The sequence below is a fragment of the Phoenix dactylifera genome, chromosome 1, assembly GCF_051530095.1.
Source record: "Phoenix dactylifera cultivar Ajwa chromosome 1, Ajwa_hap1_PhDact_Kaust_v1.1, whole genome shotgun sequence".
In the NCBI taxonomy this organism is placed as follows: Eukaryota; Viridiplantae; Streptophyta; class Magnoliopsida; order Arecales; family Arecaceae; genus Phoenix; species Phoenix dactylifera.
In genome coordinates this window covers 40,608,746-40,631,078 of record NC_143190.1, presented here as the reverse complement: position 1 = coordinate 40,631,078, position 22,333 = coordinate 40,608,746, and the positions used below count along the sequence as shown (strand labels likewise).

Sequence of the window (22,333 nt, the reverse complement as noted above, 5' to 3'; positions counted from 1 at the left end):
AAATACCCAATAATGCAGTCCTCAAGGTAGTTTCTATATGATTAGCCAACCTGTATACAAGACTGTTCTTTGAAGCTTTCCTATGGTGTTTCTTTTTATTAATAGTTGAGCACTCTGTTCAGAGTTCCTACGCTTCTCTTTTTATAAGTCTCATCTTTTGGTGCTCCCTTCTCTTGTGCTAATAAAGGTCATGCATTGCATGTGCCGGAATAGGCTTTTAACTACAATTAATAGAAATGTCAACTATCAAAGACCTAGGGTTGAGACTTGGGTCTCACCCATCCGAGTCTAGACCAGCAGAATTGTAAGTGGACGTTCAAGCCCATGTCCAAATGTTTCTGAACCAATTCTGTCGGGCCCAGGCTAAACTGTAGTCGCATCAACCGCGTAATGGCAACAAACCTTCCAAGAAAAGTCCAATGGGAAATGTCAAAATCTGTTTGCAGGTCAAACACAATCAGCATCTCGCCTCCAGCCGCCGGGTGATGGTAGGAACCTCCCACAACGACCCAATCGTTGACCAGACAACTTCGAGAGAGCGTAGGTGGGCTTGTCACACATGCCTTGGTCAAACTTAAACTCCATATGCCTTTTTTTATTCTATTTGTTTTTTATTTTATGGTTTGAACGAATGCCTTTGGAAGTGCAACTCCAAAGACTAATATAAGAATAACGAGATGGAGCGCTTATCTTTAACCACAAGGATTCCATTCTTCCCTGCTCCTCCTCGAACGCAACTACATAGTAGTTTGTTTAATTTTAGACAGTGGTTTCAACCTGGCGGAGATCAGAAATGGGTTTTAACTTCAGCTACCCAAGCATCATCCTCTCTTATTTGCTCATTTTTTCTAGTTCTCCATCCTTGTTTTCTCATGCCACAGATACCTTAACGCATGGCCAATCCATCAGCGATGAGCAAACCCTTGGATCCGCTGGAGACGTCTTCGAGCTCGGATTCTTCAGCCCTGGGAGCTCAAAGTACCGATATATCGGCATATGGTATCAAAACATCAAGACACGGTCCGTCGTCTGGGTCGCGAACCGAGAAGCCCCCCTGAAGAATTCTTCTGGGAATTTCACAGTTGGAAGCGATGGAAACTTGCTATTGCTCGATGGAGGAGGCAGCATCATATGGTCTTCGAACTTGCCGGCGACATCAAACAATTCTACTGCACACCTCCTGGACTCAGGCAACCTCGTTCTCCGGTCAGCCAATGGAACAGTGCTGTGGGAGAGCTTCGATCACCCAACTGACACGTTCCTCCCTGGCATGAAAATTGGTCTTGACACCAAGACGGGAAGGAGACGGATCTTCACTTCATGGAAAGGCCCCGACGACCCTTCAGCTGGGAACTATTCACTGAGCCTCGACCCTCTTGGGTCGGCGCAGGTCTTCATGTGGGAAGAGACGGTGCCACGTTGGAGGTCCGGGCAATGGAATGGGCAAGTCTTCATAGGTACCACGATGAGAGCTCTCTATCTCTATGGATTCAAGTTTATAAACGACGCGAATCAAGGAATCATGTACTTCACTTACACCCAATTTAATAGCTCCCTTCTGAGGTTTGTGCTGCAATGGGATGGAGTGGAGAACAGCACGATGCTGGTCGGAGAGACGAAAGAATGGAAGACCGTCTGGGCGGAGCCGACCAACGAGTGCGAGATCTATGGCAAGTGCGGGATCTACGGGATGTGCAACAATGGCGATACGCCGATATGTAGCTGCCTCGACGGGTTCGAGCCGAGCTCGAGAGAGGAATGGAGTAGAGGAAATTGGTCAGGGGGGTGTGTTCGAAGAACTCAATTGGATTGCCAGTTAAACAGAAGTGGCGATGGATTCTTTAGGGTGGCAGGGGTGAAGCTGCCGGACCATTCAAACTGGGCTTCGACGGTCTTAAATGAAGCAGGATGTGAAACAGCTTGTCTGAATAACTGCTCCTGCAAGGCATATGCATTTGTTTCTGGTATTGGGTGTATGACATGGGTGCGTGATCTGATAGACATCTACCAGTACCCGGAAGGGGACAACGATCTCTACCTCAAACTCCCAGCATCTGAATTAGGTGAGTAAATTTTAATTTAGAGGTTGATTTAATTATTTTTAGCTAATGACGATAATATTGTTTAAATTTTTACTTGTTTATATGACTTCTTCTTTAGGCTTAATATATAGATGAGTGTCATGAGGTTAGAAATTTCTGATGAGATATATTTCCTAGTTATTGCTTCAGAGGAGAGAAGCTAGCTAATACCATGGAAATAGTAATTGATGACTGTCATGAGGCTAAAAATTTCCTAGTTGTTGCTCGATAGGAGAGAAGCTGATACGACAGAATAGTCTACAATGAATATTAGGTGTAGAAGATGAACTTGGCCTAAAGTTCTTCGTAGCCAAGTCTTAAAAAATTACAAATCCGTGGGTTGAAAATAGGACTGAAAGGCCTGTTCAATATGTCATATTTGGTGGGGGGATCCCCCGTTCGTTCAAATCTTGCGTCAAAAGATAAAAAAAGACGCGTTGTTGTCAACGGTTCACCTAAAACATATGATCTTTCAAATCTTGCCTAGTTAGCAAATGGCGAGATGAGGACGGCCGCCTTAATTTATATCCAAACATATGATCAAAGGGAAAAAAAATATGACATCATGCATCCATAGTAGATGCTGTTCGCTATTTTATTTATATTTTTAAGCAAAACTATTGGATGCCCCATAGACCTACAGCTATTTACTTTTGCGGAAAAAAATGAGCATAGATTTAATACATTTATTTAGGCATATATTCTGGTGTATAGATCATTAGCATCACTAACAAGAAAATTATATCCTTGTCAATAAGCACAATACCCCTGCTAAAATTTATGGGGTCAATGGTTTGATTGGCATCCAAAAGGCATGTGAAACAAACATTCAAAATGTTGCAGGATGCACAGCTATTGGAAGAGATTTGTAGCTAGATATATAAAAGGTTGGCATAGGCTTTGCCGATTTTAAAAAATGATTCATATTATTCTAAAGCACCAATCTTATTCCTACAATAACACAAATTGACCTTGTGTTTCATACATGACAGTATCAATGCTTACAAGTGCAGGAAAGGGTCCAACTCCAGAAAGGATTGTAATAAAAGTTAACAAGTATTTAACTCGAAGCATTTAATAGGAACTCCACTAAAGTCATTCAAAATATGGGCATCTCTAGCTTTAATGATATAGTCTACTGGAAAGCACTAAAGAAGACCAATTTGGAAAAAAGAAAGGAGTGCAGATCGCTCCTTCCTCTCTATCCGTGTGAATAGAAAAATCATAGATTGATGGTTTCTTGAGAGAAACAGCGAAGACCACCCCATGTTTCATACAATAAACGAGACAATTACTAGGAAAGGTGAAGACCAGCCTAGCAGTCCCCACCAAAAAGAATAAAAAAACGGAGTGCAAACAAGCCTCAATCAGCTAGCTAAACTAGTCTATGCATACACACCTCCTCATTGGACAACCAAAATCATCAAACTGGCCAACCCAAAGACAGATTAATTCTTCTATGTACATCTTTAAATTATAGTATCTTTTGATGTTAAGAGCCAGGCCTTGATGATCAACTTTACAATCATTGGCTAAACACCCTTTCAGAGGAAATATAAAAGAGTACACTGATTGGACTATTGGAGACACCCTACTAATTGGGATATTACACTCAATGTCAGATTGAAAAAGTCCATGATCCATCACCAGAAGCTTTGAGTCCTGAAGGCCATCTTATGGAAGAGCATACTAAAAAATAAGAGAAAACACATGAGATTTGCTGAAATCATTGCCTAAAGCTAGTTTGCACATTAATATCATGAATAATTTGGCTTTGGGTGATAATTGAAAAAATCAAGAGTAACTTTATACCCATATACCATACTATGATCTCTTGCCTCAAATAATTACATATATAATTGCGGTAGTCATCTCTATGCATGCATCATAATCAATGCTTAATGCTGGATGACTTGGAAAGTTAAAACCTTGTATTAGTTTAACTTGGAGAGTGCAGTTAAGTTTTTTGATCCGACCGGAAAGAAAGAAGGATTTTCTTCAACTTACTCAACTTCAATTTTTCGAATAAAATAATAAATAGTAGAAATTTTAGAAAAGTAGGGCTCTTAATCATTTTCTTTCATTAATTTTTCATGTTCCATAAATTATGGTACGTATTAGGGTGGAAAATAGAGTCCATACACTTTCTTTTCATTCTTTTTACTGAGGTTCTAGTATGTAGAAAGTGGAGTCTATGCTCTTTACTTTCAGTCCTTTATCCTGTTCTCCAAAATCATAGCATATGTTTTCCAGTGAGGTCCTCCTTATTTGAGTTAGATTTCTTTCCTAGTTTGAAAAGAATGAAAGCTCCCTTCTTTGTATGATATTGAAGTTCATCCCAAATCAGATTAGATCCTTCCCTTAATTTTAAAAAGACACATACAAAAATGATTAAAATATTTTCAAATTTTCAAATTTGGGTAGATACTAGATCTTTACTTCTACAACAACTTCATTTATAATTATATTGCCAAATTCTATATGGATTAGAAATTGTAGCTTCCCAAATTTTGGCACTCCATTGAGTAATGGGCGTGGTGAATCTTGCTCTTGAAGCTCATGAAATTCTAGCCAAAGTAGCTAGTTTAATCCATGGTGGGTTAAATGATCCTCATAGATCATTTTTTTCTAAAATTAATTTTTAATTTATTATGTTAACAGAATTCTCTAGCTGCATTTACTTGGTAAAATGACAGAATTCCGATGTCCTCCTTTCTAGTAGTTCATTACTATGTTCTATTGCTAAAATTATGTCCTTTGCAGGAACTGATAGCAAGAGATGGAAAATAATTGTTACAGTATCTACCCTGGGGGGGTTCTTTTTGATCACATGCATCTTCTTAGGGTGGAAGTACAATAAAAGAATAAAGGGTAAATATTTATAGTTTTATGATTGCTATCAGATTATGCAGCTACCAATATCTTGATTCACGCCTAATCCTTCTAGTTGGTCTGGCACAGATTGGTTGAAGATGGGCAGAAAGAAACATGACTTGTTGCATAATATGTTTCTCAACAGAGAGGTTAGACCAGACTTCTCAGGGCCAAGTGAGTATGGAGAGGAAGTGCAGGAGGGAGAAGGGGCTGAGCTTCCCTTGTATACTTTTGAATGCATATCTATTGCAACTGATAATTTTAGTGAGTCGAATAAACTTGGAGAAGGAGGATTTGGCCACGTTTACAAGGTAAATCCTATTTACCATCTTTCTTGTTTTTTTAATCTTTTCAAGCAATATGGTGGTATGAACAATACGGTAGTAATGTGCCACCATCAGTATTTGAACTCTGGTTCTCCTCCAAGGGCAAGCCCTTGGGAGAATAGTAGCAGCCAGCTGACCTAACAGCTGTTGGCAGATTATACAGCAGCACTCATAATATTGCAGATTCAAAAAGTAAGCATTCTAATGCTTATTTTGTTCTTAGAATGATATTAATTTTGATCAGAATAAGTCAGATTCAATACCATGTATATCTGCTTCAATTCAAGATGCATAAAAAATTTCTTTTCTCAAAAAAAAGAAAAAGAATTTCTGATTCCACCACACATTGCTTCCAATGTCTGACATGGGGTATTATATTGTTTAAAAGGGAATGCTACCTGGAGGTGAAGAAATAGCTGTGAAAAGGCTTTCAAGGAGTTCTGGGCAGGGACTGGAGGAGTTCAAGAATGAAGTCATACTAATCGCAAAGTTGCAGCACAGGAATCTAGTCAAATTATTGGGCTATTGCATTCAGGGAGAAGAAAAGATACTAATCTATGAGTACATGCCTAATAAAAGCTTGGATGCCTTCCTCTTCCGTATGTCCTTAGAACTCCACTATCATCTTGCCTAAATAATTTTAAAGCATTTCTGTTTTTCTAACTTGAAGAATGGTTGAATGGGGTATTTGAACAGGACCTGCTAAGCAAGCATTACTAGATTGGAGAACACGCTTCAACATCATAGAAGGGATTGCACGAGGACTCCTTTATCTTCATAGGGATTCAAGGCTACGAATTGTTCATCGTGATCTCAAAGCTAGCAACATTTTGTTGGATGAAGACATGAACCCCAAAATATCTGACTTCGGAATGGCGAGAATATTTGGAGGTGATCAAAATCAAGCAAATACGAACCGAGTTGTTGGAACATTGTAAGTAGTATTCGCATAAGTCTCTTTCAGTTATCTGATCATGCACATAAGCATGCAACGTGCATTTGCAGTTCATAGTCATCGCATTCATGAAAAATTGAAAATAACTTTTTTCTTTGGTGACTAAATTAAATAAGCTAAATTTTGCAATGCAGTGGCTACATGTCTCCTGAGTATGCAATGGAAGGCCTTTTCTCTGTGAAATCTGATGTCTATAGCTTTGGAATTTTGGTCTTAGAAATTGTGACAGGCCGAAGGAACAATTCCTTTCACCATACAGAGAACTCCCTAAATATTGTAGGATATGTATGTATGCATGTCACTTCAGTTCTCCATGTCCTTAATTATATTCAAAAATATTTTCTTGGATAAATTCTGAGTTTTTTCCCTTTCTTTTTCCTCCTCACAGGCATGGCAATTGTGGAATGAAGATAAAGCAGTCGAATTGATCGACCCATCTATACGATCATCATGTTCTATTCGTCAAGTGATTAGATGCATACACATAGGACTCCTGTGTGTACAGGATCGTGCTAATGAGAGGCCAGACATACCAACTATTATATTAATGTTGGCTAGTCAAGCCGTAATTCTCCCAATGCCTAAACAGCCCACTTACACAGCTGAGGGAAGCCCACATGATAGTGATTTAATGGCGAACAAATACGAGTCTTTTACTACATCTGATATCACAATCACGATGCTTCACGGAAGATAGAAGATGTAAATTACCTTGTGTACATAATTATCTATGCAGTCTTGGAAATGATCAGATTTCTTTTTAAAGAGAATTTCCTAGAGAGCTCGTCTAGAGATGGAACTACTTTTGAGAAAATGAACAAGATTTTGGGTTTTGTTGAGAAAGTATTCGGTTCAGGCAACTCAACATAACTTCACTGAGGGAATGCAATACAAGATTTTGGTGTTGGTGGTTCCTAATTTTTTTTTAATTCTCCTGTACTATAATGGGAATAAATTGATAGATATTACACAAAGTCATACACTCTGTGCAAACTTGTTTATATTTTCAAAACCCAATTTTTGTTTTGTCGTTGATCTATTTGTCAGAATGTGATTGAAATACATCAAGGATATACTGAGTTTACTAACCATTAAGAGAAAAAGCAAATGTTTCTAGAAATTAATTCCTCGGAGATGATCAAGAAGTAGAAATTCCATGAAATCATAATAGAGAGGTATTAGGGAAAGAAAATAAATTAGAAATGATACTAAGAGGAGGCATTTTGGGCCAAAATGAGGGAAGTGGCTGACGAACGCTTTACCTTTTGGGATCCGACTCTTCTTGAGAGCCACCTCCTTTTGTTGGCCTCAGCTTCTCGTTTCATCTCGGACACGGATTCCGGCTTCTCGAACGCCGACGGTGCCGCTGTGGTTGCGGTGGCGAGGAGGGCGAGGCCTTCGTCGCCTCCGAGGCGGCGATGGCAGAGGCCATGGCCATGGAGGGTGAGCGAGAGGCCTCGGGGAGTCCAAAGGTCGGCATATCCCCTTAATCCTCCCTCCACGACCAAGAATGGAAACAGAGAGCGGGGTGTGTTTAATCAGAGCGCGTGGGGTTTCCTTGATAATTTAGTCTGTTTTTTTTTTCCTGATTCTGTTACTTCTGTATTCCTGAAACAAGAATTAAAACTGATCCGTAATTGGGGGTGTGCAGTTAAAAACGTGGGCTATCTATATATAGTCAGCAGGTTCGACCGACTTTATGTAAAGCCTCTTGTTCTTTTATGGCCAGCTGGTGATGCGATGGGCTCCCAACCGTTGAAGCCTTCGGGCTCGTCGGCGAATGCCCACGTCTACGGCTCTACTATTAAATTCGGCAATTTATTTGCCGTCTTCTCCTCTATGCTCTAGGCCCGAGCACCGCGAAACCCAAAAGACTTCTGTTCGTCGCGAGAATTACCGGACGAGAGATCGAGGGGGGAGCGAGAGAGAAAGAGAGAGGGACAGATAGAGGAGATCATAGTGGGCGTCCTCTGTATGCTTCTCGTGTTCGCTCTCTTTCCTCTTCTTTGGTGGAGGCGCCGCCTCATCGCTCGATCCCCTCACGAGCACGATGAAGAACCCCAACGCCCACAAGGTGAATCCAATCCCGCACCTTTTTCTCTTCTTTTGATTTGCCCCCGAATCTTTGCTTTCTTTTTTAGATTTTAGGGTTTCGATTAATCTTGTAAAGTTTTGATGCAAAAACACTTATGGAGAGAGATTTGCCCTCGATGCAAAAACCTAGAAGAGCCTGATCACATAACCATTGAAATTTATGATTCATATCGTGTCGTATAAACAAATCAAAGGCGAAGAAAAGAAGACGTCGAAGTCAGAATTTTTAACAGCGCAAGAATTAGAAAAGAGATTTTCTTTTTATTACCATGCCAAAATTAAATATAATAACATTACAGTTGAGTTCTGCGGACCTTTCACAAGCTCTGTTTCTATCTATTTGTTCTTCCAAAAATATTCTTATTTTGTTGTGTCGAACCCTCGTGTCATTTTTCTTTCTATTTGACGGCATGGTGCCCAAACTTCCAGAAGTTTATGGGCTTATTTGGTGTAACATTCTTTTGGCGTTTGATGGTAATCTTAAGCCTCATCTTTTAAGGCCAGCAGAATGCTGCTTGTAACATATGGATGAAATGGGAGTTGGCAGAAATTAGTTATGTTCCCAATGTTCATTTCTTAAATGCGATGAACTAATGCTGGGAGATGATAATGTGTACCCAACTGAATAGCAGTCGCATTCAACCCTAATCAAACTCCAAATTAAGCGAAAAATTTCTCATGCATAAGCAAAAAATTCCTCCAGTATAGCTTAACTCTTTTAGGGTGGTCCAATACATAAGATTAGTGCTATTGTAGGGTATAGAGAGAATCAATTAATTTTTGTATGGGAGCAACGCCTCTTGTATTAGTATCGGGCTCCGGACCACGGATCAGTATGGCCCCACGCCATGTCGTGCCAGCCCTGTATCAACACGATAGAGGCGAGGGAGAGAGAGTATGAGAGAGAGAAAAAGAGAGAGATGGGAGAGACCGAGGCCGGCGGAGAGCCAGCAGAGCGCCGGAGAGCCGTCGCGTAGAGAAGACGGAGGCTGGAAAGCCGCTGCACGGAGAAGGCGGAGGCTAGGGATTTGCGGAAACGGGGCTTCGCCTCCAGTCTTTTGTTTCGTTCGAAACAGAGCCCCGAAGAGAGCCCTTTTTTATTTTGAAGAATTTTAAATGAAAGTCAACATTCATTGCCAATTTTACTTAATTTTTTTTAAAAATAAATAAGCTCTTAAAAGCACAAAAAGGTATCATGATAGAACTCCAATCACCAGTAATATGAAGAATGTATCAAACTTAAATGCTGATTTTTGTTGTGATCTGTGGTCAAACATCACTATTTTTTAGAGGAATAAAAAAAGACAAAGGAACATATTCATCATGTAACATGAAGTGAGAATCGGTCATCAGTTAGGAAGAAGTTTGATTAATACCAAAGTTAGATCATAAGAGTGGGATCTATTAGATATTTACACTCATTTATAAATATAGGCTTTTAGCAATTAAAATCTTCGAGAACCTTCCCCTGAAAAAATTGTAGAGGAGGAAAGTGGCGAAGGTTCTTGTATTACTACATTTCAAAAAGTCAGAAGCAAACCTATCCATCGAAACACATACAACTAGATGCTATTTTATTAAAATGAGCAAAGGAATGGAAGATGAATAAGAAGAAGAAGAAGATGAAGAATAGCTTAGTTAGCAAACACCCATGAAAGCACAAATCTAATAATTAAATGGCAATACATATATTAACACTAATAGCTCTATGCTACAACTAATGGATTGCAAAACTTCATTGTCATCGGCAACCAAAGTGTTGTGGTTCAAATTTGGCCCGAGGGTGACCATGTCGGGGGAGTCGAGGGAGTTGCCGGCTGGAGCGGAGGAAGGAGAGTCACCTCTCGCGCAACAGTGTATCTGCACAAAGCCTCACCTGTGGTTCCGGTGAGGGCCTCCGACGTTCAAGTTAGAATGGACCTTAGTTGGTCCAAAAGTCCCCCTTAGTGATACCTGATGGGGCTATTTATAGTCTCTGTAGAGATGTCTAGGTGGCGGAGGTATGGCCTATCCTCATTATGGAAAGAGATGGATTTTAAACAGATGGCGCGCCACTAAAGATTGCTTGAGGCACAAGGCGTAGGCCGTTCCTGTGGACGGTAAGGTATTGATAGGTGTGACGGGGTATGATTGGAGCAGCATGGCGTTGTCCTTTGCTGCCGTTGGCCAGCAAGCAAAGCGTGGCGCGGTAACGTTATAATGTATGACCACGTAGATGGGCGTGGGCACGCACGTGGATGCTGTAATAACCCCAAAATTTTTTTTTTTTATATAAAAAGGGATAGAATAGTCCTTTAAAATTGATATAAGGGGTAAAATTGGAAGGAATCAAAAGATAATGGCATAGTTGTAGATATGTTGAAGTGTTAGGGGCAAAATGGGAATTTAATAATATTAAACAAAGGTGAATAGTGCTTTGATGTGATTTAAATGGGGTGGTTGGTGGCTCACGGGAATGAAACCGAGAGAGAGTCACAGAGAGGGGGTTCTCAGGTGTGGAGGAAAAAAGGAAAGAAAAGGAGAAGAAGAAGAAGAAGAAGAAAGAAGAAGAGGAAGGAGATTCGAGGAGGAGGGGGATCCCGGTTGCACTTCCAGCTGAAGGAAAAAACGTAGATCTCCTTCCCCTCTACGCAAGGACCTCGATTTCCAAAAAGAAAAAGGTAAATATCCGTCCCTATCTAGTCTTTTGATGACATTAGGCTATACAAAGGGTGGATATAGTCTAGAGGGGTCGGATAAGGGTTGTAGAGGTGGTTAAAAGAGGAAGAATCGGATTTTAACAAATTTTTCTGGCACTACGGAAAAACTGTGTCGAAGTCCCAACTTCGGCGAATTATTTAGGGGGTCAAACGGCCTCCGATGATGATGCATGTTATCTCTTTGGAATCCTCTATGAGTGTAGAATGTTAGGTAAAAATTTCATCAAATTTGGAGTCCTGAAAGTGGATCAAAACCGGGATGAAGTAACCCACTGTCAGTTCGGGTTACTGTTCATCCGGGTGGAAAATAAGGGATTTCATGCCATAATAGGGTATTAAGCCTAGATTAGGCTAAGGGAGACCTTGTACTCGTGCAAGGGAGTCCCTAATACACATAAATGATGAGTTAATTAATAGAAAAAGAAAAAGAGAAAGAAAAGAAAAGATTTAGGGAACGGGGGAGTTGAATCAATTAAAGTTCCCTATATTATAATTGGCACGTAGATTATGACCTTGATACAAGACTAAATGTATGGTAAATGCATGTCACAGTTGGGCAAGAAGCTAGGGAACGAGAGGAAGAAGTTCCCCACTGCCTGCTGTAGAATTCTAGAGGCGTATCGAGGCCGTGCCGGATTGGCAAGTGAGTGGGAGTCATGTACTTTGCACCATGAGCATCCTTAATTCATTTTCATTAATGTCGCCAAGTGTGAATTGATTCCACTTGAGCATATTGATTGATATTGTAGTAGATTCCTCTATAATCTTGATTCTCCATGCTTGATTATTCTGTACATGCATTTGAGGGAGCATTGAGAGGAATTACGAGAGGTTGATGAGTAATCAAATTGATTCCGAATTGTGAAATAATTTCTTTTGTAAATTGATTTCATTTCCTCTATTTCAAAGATTTGTAGAGCCTTTTTAGTGGTATATTGAGTTGTATTGCACTTCCTTGACCCTCACTCCTAACCTTGATGTTAGTTTATGATTGGGTCATGATCGAGTGAGTGGTAGTCTTGATTATACTCCTTTTTAGTAGAGTATTGGGAGGGTGCATTATGGCATTCATGCATGGCTTGACAGTATCTGCAGGACACCTATAGTCGATGGGGTTGAACATCGGCCTTTGTGCACATAGTAGCCTTCTGGGTGGGCGGAGCCCAGTCCCTTCCTAGGGGGGGACACGGCCCTAGGCGTAGGATCGGCCGGTCCTACGACTTATATTCTGCTTGCCGCCGGGCATAGTAAGACCCCGCGAGGTGCAGTATGGCTTTCCGCGGATGTAGAATTCCCGCGAGGTGCCGTTTAGTATGTAGATGTGAGATGGATTTCTGTTCTGGATACTGGCCAGCATTTACATGATCAGTGTGGTATCTTATCCTGCATATGCATGTGACAGTGGGGAGTTGTTGCTGGTTCGCCTGGGGCGTAAAACCCACCTCCCGATAGCTGTCTAGCATTTACATTATCGATATGGTGTCTTATCCTGCATATGCATGTGACAGTGGGGAGTTGTTGCTGGTTCGCCTGGGGCGTAAAACCCACCTCCCGACAGCTGTCTAGTGATGATTTACATATTGGTGTGGTGTCATATTCGATATATGCATATGGCAGTAGGGAGTTGTTGCTGGTTCGCCTGGGGCGTAAAACCCACCTCCCGATAGCTGTCTAGTGATGATTTCAGCATATTGACACCTGATTTGTATGTTCCAGCATTATGATCTGTTGAGCATATTCATGAGTAGCATATATGTTTACTTGATTATTCCATATATGCTTCAGATGAGTTGATATTGATTGTGGTGATATTGATGATTTACTCCATATTCTCTATGTTGAGATCATGTTCATCTTGTTATTGATCTTGAGATTTCATCTCGAGCCATGATTATATTCTGTCTCATGTGCATAGTACTCTCTACTCCACTCACTGAGTATTTATATACTCACTCCCCAGTTTGATATTTTTGATTGCAGGGCAGGTATTGTATAGAGAGGAGCAGGATTAGTGGTTGCCTGCTAGCTGTGCCGCTCCATAGTATAGTATAGTATAATGTAGATAGAGGTTTATACCCTTTTGGTGTATTATAAACCTTCTGTTGTATTTAGTGTATAGTTACAGTCATAGATCCTGTTGTGGATATGGGTTTGACCATGGATGGAATGGGAACCAGATTTTTATACAGTTGAGTTATATACCTGTGATGATGTATTGATATATATTGTCCAGGTTCGTTATGTGACAGGTTATGTGATTGCTGCTCTGACAGGTAGTGTGTTGTATGTATTGAGATAATCCTGACAGGTCACTATAGGAAAAGTGATCATTTTGTGCATGCATCATGCCAAATTTTTCAAGATTCATTGATGATTGATAGGTAGTAGGGTTCTACGCGGTGGCTGGTGGCCTTATGCCTACCCGCACCCTAGGACCGTCGCGGCGGCCCGCCGGGAACGGGGCGGGGGTCGTGACAAAGCTTGGTATCAGAGCAAAGGTTAAGAAGAGTCCTGTCAGAGCAATAGGATGAGTCAGGATTAAGTATAGGATTATACTATGGAGCATAGGATTTTTCTGTATGTTATTTTATGAGTCATTTACAACTCAGTAAAATATGTCATGACTCAGTGTGTAACGACCATCCTCTCTTTTTGACTTTTTTAGAGAGATATAAAGAATACCTCCAAGGAGAGGACCTGCTCGTCCTGGAAGGAGGATGGAGCCAGATATAGCATTGGATGCGGGTTCTGCACATGTCGAGCCCCAAAGAGAAAAACCTCCTCCTGCTGATAGACGGAGGGTTGATGATCAAGGAGATGTAGGAAGTAGAGATACATTGATGGAACAGTTACTGGCGGAGAATCAGGCTCTGAGGGAGCAGATTGCTCGGGGGAAATCTCCTGCCCCGTCAGTAGTATCCATCCCACCTCCTGTACCTGTGCCAAGAAGTTTGGCCAGGCGGGCTCTAGATGATGAGGGGATTACTGTACAGGAGTTTCTGAGGCTCAGAACCCCGGAGTTTAAGGGGGAAGAAGGTGAAGATCCTCAGAGATTTCTGGAGGAGACTGAAAAGATGATACGGAGACTGCCCTGTTCTGATGCAAGAGCTATAGAACTTGTAGGGCTTACAATGAAGGAAGATGCCTGGGACTGGTACCAGAGGCACGTGGAGGACAGATTGTACAGTAGGAATCCTCCAACCTGGGAAGAGTTCAGGCAAGCAGTGATGGATGAGTTTTTGTCTCCGGTTGAGAGGCAGAATCGGGCTCTTCAGTTTGAGAGGCTGAAGCAGATGCCCGAAATGAGCGTATCTGAGTACGCTCGTGAGTTCACTAGATTGGGGAAGTATGCTCCTTACATCATCCCCACTGAAGCTGCCAGGATAGAAAGATTCAGGCGGGGTCTGATTTTCCCGCTTTATAATGCAGTACTGGCAGTAGAGGTCCCCACCTTGTCTAGGCTAATTGATAAAGCAAAACAGTGGGAGACCAGAAACAAAGAGGAAAGAGCTGAAAGAGAACAGAGGAAAATGAGTATGGGGAAAGGGCAAAGCAGTAGAAATAGATCTGAGGGAGTAGATCTCTCGGAGGGCCCGACAGAGCAGTCTGTATGCTCAGCTCCACCTGCCCCACGTAAGAGGAAATGGAGGGAAAGAGGTCAATCACAAGATACTTTTCTACCATCAATACCTCGTCCTCCGGTCACTATGGCCAGAACTGAATCCAAGTTCCAATCATGGCCAGTGTGTGGCATATGTGGGAAGCAGCACCCTGGCAGATGCAGAATGGGTCAGGGAGTGTGCTACAGATGTGGACAGCCGAGTCATTTTGTCAGAGAATGCCCGCAGGGTGCCACCCAGCAGTTTGTGCCTTTAACATCCTACCCTTCTGTGCAGATGGACAGGCCTAGTAATAGGGGGCCTGTAGGCAGAGGCAAAGGTCAGACACCAGCGTCACAGCAGAGTGTTGGACCATCTCAGCTGTTAGCTCCAGTAGGCAGAGGGCAAGGAAGGGTGTTCACGGTAAATCCACAGGAGGCACAGACATCGAATGCAGCTATGACAGGTAATTTACTCTTTTAAATTCGAGGACGAATTTTATATAAGGAGGGGAGGATGTAATAACCCCAAAATTTTTTTTTTTAATATAAAAAGGGATAGAATAGTCCTTTAAAATTGATATAAGGGGTAAAATTGGAAGGAATCAAAAGATAATGGCATAGTTGTAGATATGTTGAAGTGTTAGGGGCAAAATGGGAATTTAATAATATTAAACAAAGGTGAATAGTGCTTTGATGTGATTTAAATGGGGTGGTTGGTGGCTCACGGGAATGAAACCGAGAGAGAGTCACAGAGAGGGGGTTCTCAGGCGTGGAGGAAAAAAGGAAAGAAAAGGAGAAGAAGAAGAAGAAGAAGAAAGAAGAAGAGGAAGGGGATTCGAGGAGGAGGGGGATCCCGGTTGCACTTCCAGCTGAAGGAAAAAACGTAGATCTCCTTCCCCTCTACGCAAGGACCTCGATTTCCAAAAAGAAAAAGGTAAATATCCGTCCCTATCTAGTCTTTTGATGACATTAGGCTATACAAAGGGTGGATATAGTCTAGAGGGGTCGGATAAGGGTTGTAGAGGTGGTTAAAAGAGGAAGAATCGGATTTTAACAAATTTTTCCGGCACTACGGAAAAACTGTGTCGAAGTCCCAACTTCGGCGAATTATTTAGGGGTTCAAACGGCCTCCGATGATGATGCATGTTATCTCTTTGGAATCCTCTATGAGTGTAGAATGTTAGGTAAAAATTTCATCAAATTTGGAGTCCTGAAAGTGGATCAAAACCGGGATGAAGTAACCCACTGTCAGTTCGGGTTACTGTTCATCCGGGTGGAAAATAAGGGATTTCATGCCATAATAGGGTATTAAGCCTAGATTAGGCTAAGGGAGACCTTGTACTCGTGCAAGGGAGTCCCTAATACACATAAATGATGAGTTAATTAATAGAAAAAGAAAAAGAGAAAGAAAAGAAAAGATTTAGGGAACGGGGGAGTTGAATCAATTAAAGTTCCCTATATTATAATTGGCACGTAGATTATGACCTTGATACAAGACTAAATGTATGGTAAATGCATGTCACAGTTGAGCAAGAAGCTAGGGAACGAGAGGAAGAAGTTCCCCACTGCCTGCTGTAGAATTCTAGAGGCGTATCGAGGCCGTGCCGGATTGGCAAGTGAGTGGGAGTCATGTACTTTGCACCATGAGCATCCTTAATTCATTTTCATTAATGTCGCCAAGTGTGAATTGATTCCACTTGAGCATATTGATTGATATTGTAGTAGATTCCTCTATAATCTTGATTCTCCATGCTTGATTATTCTGTACATGCATTTGAGGGAGCATTGAGAGGAATTACGAGAGGTTGATGAGTAATCAAATTGATTCCGAATTGTGAAATGATTTCTTTTGTAAATTGATTTCATTTCCTCTATTTCAAAGATTTGTAGAGCCTTTTTAGTGGTATATTGAGTTGTATTGCACTTCCTTGACCCTCACTCCTAACCCTGATGTTAGTTTATGATTGGGTCATGATCGAGTGAGTGGTAGTCTTGATTATACTCCTTTTTAGTAGAGTATTGGGAGGGTGCATTATGGCATTCATGCATGGCTTGACAGTATCTGCAGGACACCTATAGTCGATGGGGTTGAACATCGGCCTTTGTGCACATAGTAGCCTTCTGGGTGGGCGGAGCCCAGTCCCTTCCTAGGGGGGGACACGGCCCTAGGCGTAGGATCGGCCGGTCCTACGACTTATATTCTGCTTGCCGCCGGGCATAGTAAGACCCCGCGAGGTGCAGTATGGCTTTCCGCGGATGTAGAATTCCCGCGAGGTGCCGTTTAGTATGTAGATGTGAGATGGATTTCTGTTCTGGATACTGGCCAGCATTTACATGATCAGTGTGGTATCTTATCCTGCATATGCATGTGACAGTGGGGAGTTGTTGCTGGTTCGCCTGGGGCGTAAAACCCACCTCCCGATAGCTGTCTAGCATTTACATTATCGATATGGTGTCTTATCCTGCATATGCATGTGACAGTGGGGAGTTGTTGCTGGTTCGCCTGGGGCGTAAAACCCACCTCCCGACAGCTACATATTGGTGTGGTGTCATATTCGATATATGCATATGGCAGGAGGGAGTTGTTGCTGGTTCGCCTGGGGCGTAAAACCCACCTCCCGATAGCTGTCTAGTGATGATTTCAGCATATTGACACCTGATTTGTATGTTTCAGCATTATGATCTGTTGAGCATATTCATGAGTAGCATATATGTTTACTTGATTATTCCATATATGCTTCAGATGAGTTGATATTGATTGTGGTGATATTGATGATTTACTCCATATTCTCTATGTTGAGATCATGTTCATCTTGTTATTGATCTTGAGATTTCATCTCGAGCCATGATTATATTCTGTCTCATGTGCATAGTACTCTCTACTCCACTCACTGAGTATTTATATACTCACTCCCCAGTTTGATATTTTTGATTGCAGGGCAGGTATTGTATAGAGAGGAGCAGGATTAGTGGTTGCCTGCTAGCTGTGCCGCTCCATAGTATAGTATAGTATAATGTAGATAGAGGTTTATACCCTTTTGGTGTATTATAAACCTTCTGTTGTATTTAGTGTATAGTTACAGTCATAGATCCTGTTGTGGATATGGGTTTGACCATGGATGGAATGGGAACCAGATTTTTATACAGTTGAGTTATATACCTGTGATGATGTATTGATATATATTGTCCAGGTTCGTTATGTGACAGGTTATGTGATTGCTGCTCTGACAGGTAGTGTGTTGTATGTATTGAGATAATCCTGACAGGTCACTATAGGAAAAGTGATCATTTTGTGCATGCATCATGCCAAATTTTTCAAGATTCATTGATGATTGATAGGTAGTAGGGTTCTACGCGGTGGCTGGTGGCCTTATGCCTACCCGCACCCTAGGACCGTCGCGGCGGCCCGCCGGGAACGGGGCGGGGGTCGTGACAGATGCGGTCGTGGGCGAGGCCAAGCTCGATGAGAGGTCGCATCATACATTCAGCGAGGTCAGCTTGGCGGGTGCTGAGGTCAGCCTAGCTTATCCGGTTTCGAGATTTGCCCGGTAGTGCGCCTTGAGCTCGAGGATCGGGGCGTGTTGATGGATGAGGCGCCCCGAGCTCGGTCGGGACGTGTTGGCGAATATAGAGGGCGCCCCGAGCTCGGTCGGGGCACGTCGGCGAATATAAAGGATACCCCAAGCTTGGTCGGGGCACATCGGCGAATACAAAGGGCGCCCCGAGCTCGGTCGGGGCGCGTCGGCGAAAAGTCTTGCGGTCGAAGGAGCTCTTTGGCTCATAGCTGACACAGCAGGGCATTCCGAGCTTGGGCTCAGGACGTCATTATAAATATTAGAAGAGGTTACTACAAGTCGTAGTAGCAGAGAGATCCATTCGAGGTCAACTGAGCCTTCGGCGGAGTTCGAGATTGGGCTAGTTCTGAGCAGGACCGAGGTCCTGCCCGACCGAGATAGGACAATCCATTTTACCCCCCATCATTTGCCCTCCGACTTCCAAGGTCAAGTCGCTCTTTGGCTCGGATAAAGAAAGTAGTTGAATTGTTGGTCGTCCTGCATCGCAGTTAAGTGCTCATGAAGACGTGTGCACCGAGTAGGACACATGGTGTGTTATTGGGGCTGATGGCTTCGAGTCGAGCTTTCTGAGCCGAGGTTGGGTGGCTTAAGCTGCCACGTCGCTCCAAGCTAAAACGGCTGTGGGAGCCCTTTAATGTGCCATGCACGTGCTTCTTTTCGAGGCGTTGCTGGATGCAATGCAAAGGGGGTCAATCATTAATGCCTCGTCCTCCGAAGCGCCTTGGCTGATGGAACACACGGGGCCGATCATTAATGTCTCGTTCTCCGAAGCGCCTCCCATAATGATTGGCTTTTAGTGCCGCGATCCGGAAAGATTTGCTGGGAGAGCTTCTGGGCCTGCCATGTAGCGAGATTCGGCTGCTTAATCGCTTAGGTTAGCCGATCAGAGCCGTTTTAGTAGGTTATATAAGGCTAGAAGGGACCCTAGGATCCTTATTTGATCTCTCTTGTCACCACCCTTCTTCTCCCTAGCCGCCATTGTTGTGGTGTTCGAGCTTCTCCTTGGGTGTTCCTAGAGCTTTCCAGCGACCTTCCCGTCGAGTTCTACTCTCGATTTTTGGCGATCCTCCTTCTCTTGGTCATCTTCTTCGGCGAACTTGAGAATCATAATGTTATTTTAATGTTTACAAAACCATGAAGGCCATATGGAAGTACCAAAGCAATTAACAAAGTTAATCAAGTAAATAGACACTCAAGGAAGAGAGAAGTGATACACTCTCGATACATCCTATAATTTTGATGCATTCATGATACACTCATCTACCATGTTTAATATGACCTTCAAGAACTCATTCAAAGATAATTCTACTAGAAGAACTTGAAAGAAAATCTAATTTTCAGTTTGACCAAACTAAGAGTGAATTTTTCTTCATAAGGGATATTTCCGTATTTTTGTTAGTTAAGAAATGAAAGTTGAATGTGTCATTCATCCTAATTTAATTAGAATATCTTTTTATTACTTCAATATGCTAAACTAACCTTCAAGTGCAAAAAAACAGGGTTAGAGTTGACCCCAAGTAGTGGAAGCGGAGCTCCGCCTCCAGTCTTTTGTTTCATTCGAAATAGAGCCCCGAAGGAAGCCTATCCATCGAAACACATACAACTAGATGCTATTTTATTAAAATGAGCAAAGGAATGGAAGATGAATAAGAAGAAGAAGATGATGATGAAGAATAGCTCAGTTAGCAAACACCCATGAAAGCACAAATCTAATAATTAAATGGCAATACATGTATTAACACTGATAGCTCTCTGCTATGACTTAAGGATTGCAAAAATTCATTGTCATCAAAAAAATACAAAATGGAAAGCAACTCCTATAAGTTGAAAGGAACTCACCAGCCGAAAAAAGTAAAGAGCAATTACAATGCAAGTGCCAAACTTTTCTAATACTTACGAAAAAGGGAAAACCTTTGGACAACTTCAACAGCATCTCAAGGCGCAGACAGAACTACAGAGGAATGGTTATTCTTCAGAGATACCATTCATAAGACTTTGAGAAAATTATGATATCTCCACACTGGACAAAACACAAAACTGGAAACTACAAGGGAAGTGAAAGAGAAACCATCCCCACAACCCTTTGTCCCAGACAAGGGGGCTGCTGTCAATCAATCAACAAACAACTGCCTGGATGCTGAAGCAAAACACCTTTCCTTATGGTTTAGATACGTACGCTATGCCATAAACAGATCAAATGTCCCTAAGCCCTATATTCCCAACTGGTGGATGGGTACCATCAGATCCTATTATCTCTCTCTTGACTACCTACACTGTGTCCTACCACAAATCAGACACCCATTTTGCCTATCTGAAGTAGTCAGATAGGTATGCTTGCTCTACCTTGCAATCTCTCACTACCAGCTCTCCCTGCTTGCAGATATTGTTGGTCAAGTCTCCTGCTTGCAGATATTGTTGCTGACATATCACCATGCTTGGTTGAACTTATCACTGCACATGACTGCCTCTTTGAAGTCCACTTTTTGCATTCAGTCTCGCTAGAAGACCAAAATATATACTAGTAAGTTGTCTCAAGCACTAGTCTGTATGAATGACCGTTTCAACAGGAGAAAATGCATTAAATCGTTTCTCCACTTTTTATTAGCAGGTCATATTTTTCTAGGTCCACATAAGAATCTGACAAAAGGCCGAGTCCCGCTTCTTGCTAGGTAAGCTTACTTGACTGATTCATAGAATGATCCCATCGGAGTTATTATTTTCAATATAATCTCCAGTTGCATTGCAAGAGTCTCTCTTAATCACTTCCCCCCCCATTCTACTCCTTAAGATTGAGAAAGATGGCACAAACAAGAAGAGGATATTATTTTCAAAAAAATTGCTTTAGGTGAATCCTATATACCAAGAGTCCAAGTGGCATAATTCGTAGTCTCTGCTTGGATATAAACAAGATTACAAGATCATCAAAACTACCACTGATCTCTGCTTTGGAATAACATAATATATCACAAAAGACGGTTCAGCATAATAGTAAAATTATAATATGGTAGAGAAAATGACTTTGATCATCAAGAGGGTATCTTGGAGTGACTGAATTAATAAATGATGGTAAGTTCAGTAGCCATACCATCCAGAGAATAGTGATATATTGGCACATTTTATAATTATCAATCATCCCTGCTAGAAGAATCTAACAATATGTGACATAATGATGACATCATAATATGATAGAGAAAAATGGCTTTGATCTTCCACAAAATATCCCCAGTAAAAATAGCATCCAATAATACATTAGCGCACAGCAGCGAGCCCAAGAAAGGAAGATTTGAGCAGTGTGACTGTATAAACAACTCTTTTTTTTCATAAAAAAAGAGCATTTCTAACAATATGAATTCATAGTTTTTACTCGTCTAACCATCTTGTGTCATGTGACAAACTCAAAGTACAAGAGCGGAATGACTCCTATAAAATCACAACTTCGGTTCTCCATATCCCTCTAAGAGGTTCCTTCAAAAATGAGAAATATCGACTAATTCTTAAAAAATGTAGCTGCACTTGCATTCAAAGTTCCTACAGAGCATCAAAGGTCATGTCGCATAATATTTAGCTATGTTCCCTCTATCCATCTCTGAGCCTCTACACGAGAAGGTCGCACACCAAATGATGTACAGATTGATCCAAAATGAGAGAGCCAGGCAACTTTAATAAGAAAGAACCATATAACAAAACAAGTAACGAATTAAAATAAAAAATAACACGACAATCAAAAACTTAACAATCAACAAATAGTAATCGATGCTACAATGACATAATCCATCGCAATTTATATTCTATTTTTACTAGTAAAATAGCACATGAAAGCCATGTTAAATGTAAAAAGATAGAATATTTTAAAAAAGTGCTTTTTTTATGATAAAATGACAATAAAGGATACTGCATAGTATTGCATAGTAGAGTATAATCTAATATAATATTATATATTATTATATATTAAAATATTATATTTTGTATAATATTATTATAATATAGTGTAATAAAATATTGAATACTACAGCGTAATAATATAACATAATATGATATGATGTATTAATGTATTACTAATAGGACAATATTACTACAATGTAATATAATATTATTATAATTATAACATAATATATAATATAATGTAAT

General features: G+C 41.3%; 2 protein-coding genes and 1 long non-coding RNA gene across 3 annotated transcripts; 2 read left to right on the top strand and 1 right to left on the bottom strand.

Moving 5' to 3' along the window:
• The first annotated feature begins 574 nt into the window (after positions 1-574).
• Positions 575-7,447, top strand: LOC103696826 (G-type lectin S-receptor-like serine/threonine-protein kinase B120). Its single transcript, XM_039126244.3, has 7 exons — positions 575-2,063; positions 4,845-4,952; positions 5,043-5,266; positions 5,670-5,880; positions 5,978-6,215; positions 6,371-6,521; positions 6,625-7,447. The coding sequence occupies exons 1-7, from the start codon at positions 794-796 to the stop codon at positions 6,931-6,933; spliced, it is 2,511 nt and encodes an 836-aa protein (XP_038982172.3). The 5' UTR covers positions 575-793; the 3' UTR covers positions 6,934-7,447.
• Positions 2,064-7,890, bottom strand: LOC149768665 (uncharacterized). Its single transcript, XR_016395581.1, has 2 exons — positions 7,499-7,890; positions 2,064-3,770 (listed from the first exon to the last, which is right to left on the bottom strand). It is a non-coding gene; the product is annotated as an uncharacterized LOC149768665 (long non-coding RNA).
• A 2,926-nt stretch (positions 7,891-10,816) lies between these two features.
• LOC149768664 (uncharacterized) lies at positions 10,817-22,102 on the top strand. Its single transcript, XM_089923559.1, has 2 exons — positions 10,817-20,726; positions 20,811-22,102. The coding sequence occupies exon 1, from the start codon at positions 13,747-13,749 to the stop codon at positions 15,109-15,111; it is 1,365 nt and encodes a 454-aa protein (XP_089779685.1). The 5' UTR covers positions 10,817-13,746; the 3' UTR covers positions 15,112-20,726; positions 20,811-22,102.
• The last annotated feature ends 231 nt before the right edge of the window (positions 22,103-22,333 follow it).